The sequence below is a fragment of the Centropristis striata genome, chromosome 24, assembly GCF_030273125.1.
Source record: "Centropristis striata isolate RG_2023a ecotype Rhode Island chromosome 24, C.striata_1.0, whole genome shotgun sequence".
In the NCBI taxonomy this organism is placed as follows: domain Eukaryota; kingdom Metazoa; phylum Chordata; class Actinopteri; order Perciformes; family Serranidae; genus Centropristis; species Centropristis striata.
Genome location: NC_081540.1, coordinates 6,990,837 through 7,005,368, shown reverse-complemented (window position 1 = coordinate 7,005,368; position 14,532 = coordinate 6,990,837). Strand labels below are relative to the sequence as shown.

Genomic DNA, 14,532 nt, shown 5'->3' with positions numbered 1-14,532 from the left:
TGAACTGCTTACACAGAGCTCAGAGGAGAGGACAAGAGAGATTGTAAAAATGTCAATAGTTCAATATGTATAGCATGTGGAAACCCATTTCCACCCACAATTTTGGTAACATCTGTGGGGGCTTGTAAAAATGTTTTTCTATTTTTGTAAAATAAATTATCAAAGAAATATAACTTGCAATGTTCTTTTTTCATGCTTCATGACACTAGAACTGTGTTGTGCTGCACAAAACACAGTTTAAAGTTCTCCCTACTTCTTGCCTGGTGTGCAGGTTGCAGATATTTGAATTGTAAGACTAGTTAAGACTAGTGTAAGAATAGTTTGACTGATACTCATAATTACATGACGTACCAACATGTACAATTATTACATGACCCTTTTGAATCAAGGAAAGAGGAAAAACTGAAATAAAACAGGCAGATTTGAGGACAGTGAGTGTTTCCTGCAGAGCGGAGCAGCCCTGCAGTCATGTGGGTGTGGTGATCATTGGATGCATTACACACAGCTCCAGTCATTAACAGTTTAACTTATTGGATTAACAGAACCAAACTGGTGAGTTTTAGGAAGAGCACGAAATCAGAAAGCAGATGAATCTCTGATGAACTTTTCTGCTTGGTGATGAAGTCATAAGCAGTGGTTTCACACACACACAGACTCTACTTACCACTTGCCTGTACAGCTGAGCTGTGTGAATATCCCAGAGCGACCAGTGCCGTTTCCACCAGCTGCGTGAAGAGGACATCCTTATGAACCAACACGAACTCGGCGTGACGGTCGCCGTGCCCCTCACAGTCTCCGGCGACGCCCATATCTGCGTGCTCCACCACACAATAGACGGGGATCATCAGACCTGCAGACACACGGACACAGTGTTTTTTCCCAGATCCATAGATTTGGTTTCCCTGAGGTTTCCGTTTTTAACCCTCTCCCAAATAAGACTTTGCAACACTTTCCTCTTCAATAAACAACCCCATATATCAGCTTTTTACAGCCCATATTTGCAATTTTTTGTATAAAGTATGAAGAGCAAGTTTTAAACAGGTGACGATCACTGTTTTAAACATGTTAGGCAACAAAAACACCTGTCTAAGGAAGGGAAAAGAAATTCAGTGCATTAGTTTCTTGTAGGAATAGCTTTGTACAGTTTTAGATCAACTAAAGACAGGGTTGGCCAGTTTGTTCAAGCATTCCTGGGTGCCAACAACAAAAAACTTCCATCAAAATACATGGAAACCCAAAAAAACTACACACAAAAGTATGTACAGATGCTCATGACAGCAGCATCCCCATGATCTAAAAGTTGTTTGGTTCAGAGAGTCAAAGTAATAAAAACCTCTTTAGATGCTTTACACCTAAAATTACATTTCAAAAAGGTAAAGGCTTTGCTGATGATGAAGAAATATCAAATCAGTGCAATTTCATATCAAGGGGAGAAAGTTATCACATCTTTCTTTTCTGTTTGGCTAAGGTGGGAGTCTAAAAGTAAAAAAAAAACATTCATGTTACTGGAAAGCTCCAGATTTAAATCTCTGAATCACTTTGGAAAATGCGGTGGGAGAAAGTGAATGTGGGATCCTTTTGACTCATTTAGTAACCTCTATTAAGATGCTTGTGAGCAGGGAACATTTTTAAGTGTTTCTTGGTGAAGATGTACTCAAATCTGTCTGGGTGGAACTCTTTTTGGACAATCTTTTTTGGCACCATGTCTGTCACGTTGTAAACATGATCTGTGTGTGAAGGATTCCTACAGAAACCAAAGCTAACAGCAACATTTCTCAATAAATCTCTGTATGTTCTGTGACGTATAGTGTCAGTGCTGCGAGCTGCTTGGTGGTCTCAGTGGAAGACTCTGGTTGAACTGGGCAGCTGCCAGTGTGAATGTAAGTCTGTGTAAGATTGTACAACCGTATTTGTGTTCGCACCACACATTAAAACCCACAATGAATAAGGCTTGTTTCCAGAACCGCTCTTAAAGCGCTGCTGGACATAATATCTATATCATTTAGCACTCAGGAGCGATGCCATAACTCTGGCGGTGAAACCGATTCCAGCGCGTTGGTCTAGACTCGTTATTGGGCAAGTCCCGAGAGCTCCTCCTGGAACCATTCACACCCATCCAGTCCACTGCTGTGTCCCACAGGAACTGCTAATTAAGCAGCTATCAATCCTCCTTCTGACGAGGCAGCGACAGATCAGCTGAAGCCAAACCACAGCAGCACCAGGCACGCTATCGGCCAATAAGGCAACCGCTCAGTGCAAGGGTGGAGGGAGGCAACCCAGCTGAATATCTGTGTGTGTGTGTGTGTGTGTGTGTGTGTGTGTGTGTGTGTGAGTGTGTGTGTGTATACTGTTACAATGTTTGTGTGATGATGCATGATGATGTTTTCAACTGCATGAGAGAATAATGGGCATTTGTGCGTGAGTGTTTTCTGTGTTTTAGTATTTTAGGGTGTGCATGCTGCGCTGCAATACCAATGAAGAATATATGTGTGTGTGTGTGTGTGTGTGTGTGTGTGTGTGTGAGGCCAACCCACCCACAGACAGACAGACAGACACCAACATCATCCACATGTCCTTGGTAGACTTTATTTTTGGTGCCCTGTGCCGACACTTGAGCATCCGTACATATTAAAGTGGCTGCACACAGAAATCGGAGCATAAATCACCTGCACGCGGCTCTCAACATGGCGGTGGCCAACGCCAAGCAGCTAGCGAAGCTAACGGGTATAACCAGGGTGTTCAGAAATTCGACGTAATGATTATCAATACTGTCAAAAATAAAATTTATGTACAAAATTTATAGTCGTGCTGTTTCTTTGCATGCAGTGCACCACTTCCACCACTAGAGGTCAGTCTCTGTGCAGCCCGGCTGAAAAACATGCCGACTTACAGGACAAATTTGTTGTGTTGTGTTTTGTGTTTAATCTTGATGACAAAGAGCCAGTGAAGCCGGACCAAGCTGCGATTTTGTCAAAACATTTTGCAAGTTTAATGGGCTGTTTTAACGGCTTGTGTCTCTCTCTGATTTACTGCATTTTACATAACGTTTAATACCAATAAAGACATGGTGAAGAAAAACAGATTTGTTGGGAATTTAATTAACTTACAGGTCACATAATGTTCTTTTCACTTTGGATAATGCCAAATCTAACTCAGGACAAATGCAAAATGTTATACAATGAGGCCATTTAGTAGCCGAGTGGTTTGAATAGATACTGTGTTGTCCCTGGTTCTGTCCTGTCTCATGACCTTTGTTGCACGTCTTATCTTTCTCTAATCAAGCTAAAAAAGCCAAACATTATCTGGATTTTCTTAGTTTCACTACAAATTGATTGCAGTGTCTAAGACAAGCCAGAAATGTGAAGACTCACCTTGGGCTGGGTACACTTTCAAGCAGGACAGAAACAAATAAATGAATAGCAGACTGAAATACCAAAAGAGGCCTTTGGGTTACAATGTAAAAGGAAAACCAGACCAGGGATAGAGGAGTAATAGCAGGAGTAGTAGAACGGTATTGTGTCTGCATGGACAGACATCTGAGGATCATTTCCAAATTCTAACTTAATCCAGGCCTCGAAGCATTCAGGTTCCTCTCATTGTTTGGTGTCATTGTGTTGCAGTGTGTTTGCTTTTGTGCTGAATTAGGAAGAGGGTATTATACTGCAAGTTCATACATGTTGACACTTTTCTTCCTACAAAGTGCTGAATATTTCAATTCTGACTATTTTGTATAATTTGCATACTTTTCTATGTAATGTTTCATATTTCAACAGGAAGTTTAGCTGCTTTCTCACACTGCAGGTGAATAGGCTATTTTTTCTAACTTATAGATATCGCCATGAAACTTCCCCACTTTATTATTTACGTTGAGACAATATTTTTTTGCATTACAAGTTTTCTGAATTTTTCCGTGTCGACATGCAAATTAGGTGTTAACTCATTAAATATGCGCTCATTTGCATATATTCCCAGGACATGAACCTGAACATTGGATAAAGCAAAGTTATTGTTAGAGCTAATTTTATTTTGTTGATGTATTAGATTCAAAGTTATTTGCAGAAGGAAATTAGGATATCTCCTTTTATCATTTCATAAATCAGAAAAACAGTCAAAAGTAATAAAAACAAATTTTGTCATGTTTTTAGGAGCAAAATGTTCCATAAATCAATGTGTAAATGATATATAGACAAACTGTTAAAACCTTCAGAATATAGTTAGGAATAAAACTGGTTAGTTTAGTGTCCGTAAGTAGAGCTGAAGTTGAGATTTATGGCTCAGAGCATGAGAAAAAAACTTGTTTTGAGTTTGTTTTTTTTAACTCTTGAGTGACTTTGATCCACTACAATTGCAGATCTAATGTATTTATTAATATGAACAAAAACTTGCCAGCAGCTTGAGTCTAAACATACTTATACTAAAATATTTTGTGTAGGATTTAGGGGGATATTTTGGCAGAAATAGAATAAAACATTAATTCTAATATTTTCATTTGTGTATAATCACCTCAAACTAAGAATCTTTGTGTTTTTTGTTTGCTTTGAATGCTTCATAACCCCCATGTTTCTACAATAGCCCAGCGCGGATTAATTAAACATTTAAGCAAGCAGTGTAGGTGTACATCTAAGTTAAGCCCCACCTCCTAGCGGTCTCAGCGCCGCTCCATTCTGTCTTGCCTGCGGAGCCACCGGGCTACCGTTGACCTCCAGCTGGCTCAACTTGCAGGCCGGGGGGCCGCTGGAAGCCGGGCTCTCGCCTCTGTCCTCTGGGCTGGAGCTGTCCCGAAGTCTGGGGCTCTCCGTCCCCACGCCTGCACCTCCTCCACGCTGCTCCATCCCCCTGAAGACTCCAGGAGGAGCACCCAGCACGGAGTGTGAAGCTGGGAGGAAAAACAAGAAGTTGCATTAGTGTCTATTCTTAACTAGAAGGTTGCACTTCTTCACTTTGAAACCAACAGATACACGACATATTCAAAAAGCACTGGCTTCTATCCACAGGATTTAGCATTTTATCCTAATAGGGGCATGAATATGATAGTTTGTTAGGTTTGAGTCAGAGAGGATGATGAGTATACATTTATGGCATCAATGACTAACTAAAACAAGCTGAAAAAGTCCTCCTACACCTACACACTGTATATCAAGTATATCGTCTTTCATATGGTGCCAGTGTTGACAGTGAAGAGCCATTAGTGGCCGTTTCATCAACAATTGGTCGCTTTGTTCGGTGCCTCCGCAGCCGATGCAGCAAACACATTTCTTCGTTATTCACGTAGAAAAAAGGCAGCGACGACCACAACAGACAGGGAGTCAGAGGCATCTGGGACAAATCACAGGTCAACAAGTGGCGTTCACTCAGACTAAATACAGACGAGTGTATTATTCTCTGTTTAGACACACTGGAGTCAACGACACGTTATAAAGACAGACGTGAGGACGTGTAAGAACACTGTGGCACTCTGGATACTGGAGGTCAGAAAACAAGCAGAAAGCTCACTGATTTTTTATCAACATTAATGAAATATTGCTAATATTGTTTAAAGAGTATTTTTCTTACATTAAACATACAATATGTAATTTTCTGCTGCTCGGGGTCCCAAAACAATAACAGTAGCGCAGCATTGGATCATGGGAGTTGTTGTCATTACGGTCTCCTGTTTTCTGATCCCTTCAATGAAACTCTGAACTAAATTCTGCTCAATATTAGTTTCATCTCTTTATAAAATGTAGTAAATTATATAGTTGTTTTTCTGTTTGTTATTTCATGTCTATTGTATTTTAAAGCGTCCTTGGGTTTCTTGAAAGGTGCTATACAAACTGTTATTATCATATTATTATTTTGCTACTGGTAAGAATACATGTTACGATAAGACTATGTTAATATGGAGTAAGTCAAGTATAGCAGTAAAACATAGTAAAAACTCCAATAATTATCTCACTTTCCCATTTAACCTTAAACACAACATACATTCAAACCACAAAAACAATACAGAGCATGTATGTTCTGCAGTAAACCAGCAATTTATTAACTTTATGCAAAAAGCAATAAGTGTTTTTTTTTTCTAAAGTGTTTCTGTGCAGGTGCGTGCACCACATACCTAAATCGCCTTCAAAATAAAAGTACTGCGATTGTATTGATTTCTAATTTTCTGGTAACCTCACACGGGCCAGATGTGGCCCCACCCAGCTCTGCCTTAAAGATAGTTAGGACAGTTTCCTGAAGTGAGGTTGAATGAGATACTGACCCATATTCAATGTATTACCTGCAGTAGATGACGGTCTGCACGTTCTCAGTTTGGAGAACCAGACGCGTTTTCCAGGCAGGAAACAGACGTCACAAAATATTAACAATATCTAAACAAAAGCCCACCCTAAAAATGTTATGATCTTTTATGTGTATGATATATGAATGGTATGTCCACTGACTTTTGTTTGGAACATGGAAGTTCTAGGGTTGAGAGAAAAAGTAGTGAAATTAAAATGAAACAGTGGACTTATCGTTAATATAGCGTACACATAAATGGGTTTAACATTTTTAAGGTGGGCCTTAAAATACGTTTTGTGACAGGCCCTGTCTGCAGTCTGTTTCCTGCCTGGAGCGTCTGGTTCTCCAAACTGGGAACGCCCAGGTAGGTAACACATCGACTGTGGGTACGTACCTCATACAACCTCACTTTAATAAACTATCCCTTTGATATCATCACAGAAATCCACTATTGGTTGGGCTCTACTTTACACATACAGTGAACATACTGTATAAAATCAAAATAGTAAAGACGTGTTGAAAAAGGCTATTTTATGAACATTTGATGAACATTATGAAGTTCTATGGATTGCTGTAACAAAAAGCCTTTCTGACAAAACGTGATTACTTCAAAACTCCCGATTACAAGACAGTAAGTTGTGGTAGTGTGAACAGTGCATTGATCTGACAACACTAGAATCCATACAGTGTGAACCAGGCATAGAGGATGATGTTGTTACATGAGATAACAACATCACAACGCATAAAAAGACGTGTGACATCAAGATGATATGAATTTATAGCTGCTTAAACTGTTAATAAATATACTTTATCAGTTTCCAAGCTTACAGCTAAAAGAATAGGCATGAAAAATGTAAAAAAAGTGTCGACTTCAATGTTTACATGTGAGGTCTCTGCGTGGTTTCCTAACCATAAAAAGGTTTCTCAGCACTAGTTTACAGTCAGAGAAGTTCAAAAACATTGAGAACTATGTATATAAATATATGAACAGGATACCAAACGCCTGCAGCATCATGCATGACTAAATAAACCCTGTTCAGTATCTTTGGGAAAGCTGTCTGCTCCCTCTGCTTTGTGTTTTTCCTCACACTGTGCGGTTTCCACTGGTATGACCGTAAAGCCGGCAGCGACACATGAATGTCAACCCGAAAGCGACACATGATTATAATAAAACGCACATGCAAAATTAATAGCTGCTGTTAAAAATCCTGGTCCAACACAAACAAGACAGAAAAATTAAATCACACAGTATGGAGCTTAACAACACCCGCCCCTCTGCTCAAGAGAAAGAGAGAACTCCCATTACACTCTGTCTCTTTTCACTGTATTTAGCTCATTATTGAAATGATAATGTTTTTCAAAAAGTGACCTTAGGCTGCTCACATGTAGCCATGATAGTAGACGTTCAGCCTCAAAATCATAATCATTTAAAATTACTCTTTTTTATGTTAAATCTTGACCAGAAAAGTAACAAAAGGGTAAAAATAGTACAAAAAAAGTAAAATTTTTGTTTTAAATGTGGAAATACAAAAGTACAAGTATCTCAAAAGTGTACTTAAGTACTATACTTGAGTAAATGTACTTAGTTACATTCCACCACTGGTAAACTGAGAGAGATAATTCAAAATACGAGAAAACTGGTGACTGTGGAAAACTGTTCTTGCACAAGCCACTTATGAAAGAATTTGTTCATAACATTTGAAAAGAGAAGAAGAAGAGAAGAAGATTTTCTTGAGTGTCACCACTTCACTCTCTAACTAAAGGTCAACTGTTGATGCTGAACTTTACAATGTCAGAGTGAATGTGACCTTTGACCTTATCGTTACATTGTCAAGACATTTTTGATTTAGTATTTAAAATTCTGCAGTTTTAACCAAAGATAAACCATGTTTCGAATCAGGGAAGTTGTGATTATTTTGCTAATAGTTGCTAATAGTAATAGTGATTGTTTGAAAATGTAGTTTTTATTTATTTTTATCTGTCGTTTGTGCTCAGACTGTTTTCTAAGTGTGATTATACAGTTATACTTTAATGCAAAATGCATTTTATTTACACTGAAAATGGTTTTTTTAGATGTTTGAAGAGAAGAAAAATTGTAGCTGCATTATTTGTTTTCAGTATAAGGTGTTATAATATAATAAATAATAAATAAAAAATAATAATATTTTAATGATTATTATAATTATAAGTATATATTATTTTATAAATAATACATTAAAATAAATAATACATTCAATAATAAAAAATTATATTTTATTATTATTAATAATAATAATAATAATACAATTATATATCTGTTATCATATATTACATTAAAAATGTTAACATAATATTAGTTAATAATAATAATTATAATCAAAATTATATTAAAATTAGATCCTTTTTTTTCAGTTCAATAGATTATGTTACATTTCCAAAAAAAAGCCCTGTAATGTGTAACCAGAAACCGACCACAGGTAAAGTATTCTGACCCAACACAGACACAGTGTCTGATGTTTTTCTACACTATGAGAATAAAAAGCAGTTTTCTGACTAAAGGACCACCCTGTGGATCTGCTGCTGCTCTCCGTCCCTCTGGCTGCAGCTGTCCCTCCCACACTGTCTTTGCTAATTTACCCATTAATCCTTTATCATAAAACTGATTGAATGATTGCTAAGCATTTTCCAGGCCACCAAAACCAAAAAAACGTCTGGACTCATTTTCACTCCAGGGAGGAAAATTAACTAAAAGCCATTTCCTCAAATCGACAACACACCAAAACAACGACACAATGCCAATTCAATTCTTTTCATATTGACTTTAAAATGACACAGATCCAGTGTAACTCAGACACCTCACACACTGTATCACATCATGAGAAACAGGATCGCAAGACGGAAAAGTCAATAAATAATAATAAAGTCAGTTTTCAACACACAAGCTGCTCTCCCTGCTTCAGTGTGTGTTTGGTCTGCTTTTAATAAGAACACATTTTTGGAATATTTGGGGCAATTGATTATAATCAGCCCCCTTCCCTGCTTCATATTTTCTCCTCTAACCAGTTTAAGTCATTAATGAGACATAAAAATGTGGAGGAGAAAAAAAAAAGGATGGTTGTGGTATTTGAAAGAGCTCTGTGGGTTTACAGTACAGACACATAAACAGGACGGAGAACAACATGGTGCCTTCAGCTGGTGTGGCTCGTCACCATTTGGACAGTTTGTCTCTCTTTTTTGACCTCCAGCTTTTTAAAAAAAGGTGTTTGGGAGGACTTTTTGACAGCAAATAGACAAGGAAAACGAGGAGATTTTGTGGGATTTTGTTCTCAAGTCCGTCACATGACCAAACAATCACAAGTAGGATGGGAAGATGATGCCAAGTTAGTGTTGACCTCAGCAGGTCACAGACATTCTGACTTGTCAAGTGTTAGTAATAGCATTCATAATGGCTCTATTCTGTTCAAGTGTCCCCATAATAGAGTGACAGTGAGCCAGCATGCACAAAAACCAGGACCCTGAAACCCAGGTCGCTAAAATGGATTTCAGTCGTTATTAATGAACCCCACAATGTAAATGAAAAATGTAATTCAAATTTTAAAAAATCACCAAAATTGCACCATTTATCACAGGCAAAATCACTTCATTCCACATTAAAAATTTTGCCAAAAATAAAGCGTTTGCACTAACCAGATACTGTAAAAATTAAAAATGTGCTCCTCAGCACAACTGGGCGGCCATGAATGTTACATGAAAAAAATGTAGCGAAACAGCTGCAGGTGTTGACACAGAGCAGAGAGGAGAGGACAAGAAAAATGTAAATAGGCTTATAATATATAGTATATGGACCATCCCTTTTTTTCCAGTACGAGTAAAACTTTTGGGCACTTGAAAAAATGTACATAAAGATTCCATTTTATACTATTTTTTTGTAAAATAAAGTAAAATTATTATATAGCATTATAACTATATTATATTGCACAAAAGACATTTTTGAGTTGGAGCCACAAACTGCTGTTTCCCAGATGCACAACTTATATATTGCAATGAAAAACAAAATTAAAGTGATTAAAATGTGACAGGAACCAACAAATAAAGGCCCTGAAACTCCTTATAAGAGGGTTATTGTAATTACTTACACCTGTGCTTTTACTATGAAATGTCAAAATGTCTTAAGTCCTCTGCATTCACTGAACAAATATGATGACTTCTATTAAATGTTTTACCTAAGTGCAAAAAGGTCAAATACAATAATAATATTTTGTATTGGAATGTGTGAACTAATACTGTACATAAAGACTGCAGTATATTAAAAGGCTGCAGGTTTTACTTTGTAAAGTTTAACATTTAATTCAGTAAACCTGCCCCTAGTCTCTTATTCTGAAGTTTAATTTCATAATTATTTCCCCTTAGTAAACATATTGATGCTTGTGTGTGATAATTGGCTAAATAAAAGTGCTTTTGCTCACTCTATGATTATGTCTCTTAACCTCAAGTTGAATTAAGTACATCTATTAATAATTTTCTAATTAATTCCTAGTGTTTAATTACTCTTTCTGCTTCAAATAACGCATTTCTTCATTATGACTTCATACTTTGACTTCGCTGTTTTATTTTAACTTTATTAATCAGAAGTTAAACATGTTTGTTTTGTTGCAAATAGTAATTTACTCAACTTGTGGGGGGGAAAAAAGGTGAGAAAAGTGATAAGACCCTGGTACGCTTGAAAAGTGTCTTTTCACTCACTCGTTCACACACATGAAACCACTTCAAGCGACACATTCAGAGGGTGTACAGCCAAGAGACCACACACTCCCAACACAGACTTTACTAGCACACATGGAGGCCAAATGTACAGTCACACTCAGTAGCGTCCAACTGACAAATCACATAGAAACACAGAGAAAACCTCCGCTGGCTGCAAAACACTGCAGCAGATTCATTTAGGCAGGGCGTAATTTAGGGGGTCTCTCGAGTGTCTTTAAGAGAGCTTCAAGGGCCTTTAACGGCATTTTAGGTGTTCACTGTAATTACATTAACTGTGAATTCTCTCTAAAGTGGAGTCTGATGACACCTTAGAGCCTCTGAGAGAGTTTGTGGGGCCTTGAGTGGGTTACAGTTGCAACAGGACTGGATTTTACAGGTCTGGGGACAGCTAAAAGTTTGTGGGCAGGGTCCAGATGACCGTGAAACGGATCCAGGAGCCATTGTGGAGTTACAGTGGCTTTTAAAGGGGCTCAAGGGGTCCTGGAATCAAGGACATCACAAATACATGGACAACCAAGACGTTAAATCTCTGGTTTTACTTGTCTCATGCAGAAGAAAAATGTTTTATGCAGAGGAGAAATCATTCACCACACTCTTTATAATTGCTTTTTGTGAGTAACACTGGATAGAAACATAACTTTCGGTTTGTTTACAAGAAAAGAACCTTTAAAACTGCTCATCCAGCCTCACAGCGAGCTCCTAGAACGAAGAAAAACTGCACACATTTGCACTGATTTGCTTCAATTAGTAGCTGATGAACTCTCAGCCAGTCAATAAGCTGTAAATATATTTACTCAAATGCAAAGTGATACAATAAAAGCATATTTAACACCAGAATCAGAGGCTAACTTTGCTGACAATAAAACCACATGAGACACTCTATTTTGGGAGCCATGCTCAGATCATCCAGCACATTAATTATCAATGTATTCTCGTGGCCATAAACCTGGTTCATCATGTGGAACACTATGGAAAGTGGCAGCTCCATTTTTTGACGGACAATACCACAAATTTCTATCTGGGTCAAATGACAACTTATGTTTAGTTTTGTAAGGGTTTTTCATGGTAAAATATTTAGTTTAAATTTGCCCTGCAGATATTTTCATACACACGAGCTGCTCAGAGTTTACATTTGGTAAATATAAATACATGTTACATTATATCAGGGAAACATCTAAGAAACTGATTTTCCTTTTTGCTTCTAGTTTTAGCTCTATATAGTAATAGCAGTACATATAAATTACTTATATATAAGGCTTTGGTAATAAAAATATCTTTTAGCATTATTTATACTATGGTTTTACTTGGCTACAACACACCAAAAGCTTGACACAATACAGTACTTTCCTTTAAAATTGTAATTTCATATTAAGCTCACATAACTAAGTCAGACTTCCTAAAAATGCTCCTAACATTACTTTTAATAACCCTGGTTATTAAATAACCAACCTGCTGGGGAAGCTAGTTTCCAACTTGTTTTCAAAGATATGTAACTGACTTTTAATACGCAACAAATTCCATTTAAATTCCACTTAAATAATCATTTGTTGTTTATTTATTACACATTAACAGCACAAATACACCTATTATTAATGTTGAATAGCTCTCTTGCATATTATGGTGAATTTGGCATACATGTACAAGTTATTACTGACTTTATTGTCCTTGTATCTCAACTTTTATAAGCATTTACTGGCAGAATATTAGCAGCTCTAGGATCAGTGGCTGCTCACCTGACGTGTCACAGCAGGACAAACACAGCTGCAGCTAATAAAATTAAGCTAATAATGGCTCCGTTTGATTCAGGTGTGCCAAATGAACCACTAGGAGCCAACAAGCACTGACACCAAAAAAAAAAAGGCGCTAATAAAACAGGCTCCTATTGTTAATGCTCAATGGCACTGAGAAAGCCGTTGGAGATGGCTATGGCACTCATTATTAATTTTATTAGCTGCAGCTGTGTTTAACCAGGGACACTTCTATGACGGTTAAACTAAAGGATAATAAAATAATACATGGCTGGTTGCTTCCCTGAAAGGAACAATTTATTATGCTGTTTTAAAGAAGGTAATATTAATTTTAAGGAGTTTTGAATTGAGTTTGGCTTGTGGTCAGGAGAACTGACCTGTAAGCTAACTGCTGAGTCCAACTCCTTTTTTTATAAGGAAAATAAAACTTTATCAACAATAAAGTAATGGCCAGCGCCACTTTATTCTTCTTTATGTTTTTAATAGTTGCTATATACCTTTGAAAATGTGTTTCTGCTGTATTTAAGAGTTTAACCTCCCTTTTACCACATATGAGCTCTTATTATTTATAAATTAATTATTTTTATTACAATTATTTTTATATATACTCTACAGCCTAGGCTATATACAGTGTAGTAACATATATTGAGTATTTTGTCTAAGAGAAAATTTAACATTTTCTATATTCCTTTCACCAATAACACTGAAATTTCAATTGCAAAATAAAAAAAGTTAATAAGAAAAGTAGATTAATTTTGATTATTGCTGATCCCTAGTGCCAATACAAGTGATTTGTGAAAAAATATTTTTTTTAATCAGAATTCCAAGAGTTAAAATGAGGCTTTTACCACATAAGGAACATTTATTTAATTTGCTCCAAAGTAGATGTCAGGTTCTTTCAAAACCACTTTAAATACGAGTATTTCAATGAAAACAAAACTTATAGTTGGAATTTCAGGGATGTGAAAGGAAGGGAAAGTGTCAAAATGTATCAAATTTCTAATGTTTATCTTGGAATAAAATTTTATAGAATTAAAAAAATATATATCAATTGAAACTAATTCAAAGTATCTCGTAAAAGTTTACTTAAATACTCATTTAGATTGAATGTATCTGGATAATCTTGTGATGTATTTTCATGATTATTAACTGCATTTAAAAAAAAGAAATGTGCCATGAAAAGACAGCCCTGTTTTTGTAATAAGACTATGAAAATCTTTATTTATTTATTTATTCTTTAAATAATAAGATGTTTTCTTTGGTTGCATTTGGTTATATTTAAGGTTCTGGACTGTAATAAAACCAAAAGATGAACTATTATATTATAGTGTTAAAAGCACAAAATGTAATATATGTATTCACTTTGATATAAACTTTAAAATATAGCAGTCAAAACAGCCATATAACTTATATTACCTCATTACTAGGCATGTTTACGTCGTTATCAATAATTCTGTTTGACATTTTTACTGTTTTATGTTCAGTTTGAAGAACTTTTCAAGTGGTAGTAAACGCTCACTCACTTTTTAAGAAGTCACTGCGCTCTCTGGGGAATAAACTCCATCCATTGGTGAAAACGAGAGAATCCAGCCTGAGAGAATAGGAATTTTCCAATGTTTCCCCCTTTTGGTAGCAAAACCAGTACACCGGCAGAAAGCAGGGAGGTATAAAGACAGGGAGTGATGAGGACGGAGCGCTGCTGCCTGCTGAGTAAAGAGCAGTGAAATGACACATGTAGAGGAGGAGAGGGAGGGAGGGAGAGAAGGAGGGAGGGAGGAGA

The 14,532-nt window shown here is 36.7% G+C and overlaps 1 protein-coding gene across 1 annotated transcript in view; it reads right to left on the bottom strand.

Moving 5' to 3' along the window:
- Positions 1-14,532, bottom strand: part of LOC131963103 (DNA-binding protein SATB2-like) — a 38,581-nt gene that overhangs the window by 20,141 nt on the left and 3,908 nt on the right. Inside the window, exons 2-4 of the mRNA XM_059328246.1 lie at positions 14,276-14,458; positions 4,637-4,876; positions 665-850 (exon numbers count right to left, since the gene is read on the bottom strand). Coding sequence (XP_059184229.1) covers positions 665-850; positions 4,637-4,832 — 382 coding nt within the window. The 5' untranslated portion in view covers positions 4,833-4,876; positions 14,276-14,458. The remainder of the gene's footprint in view (positions 1-664; positions 851-4,636; positions 4,877-14,275; positions 14,459-14,532) is intronic.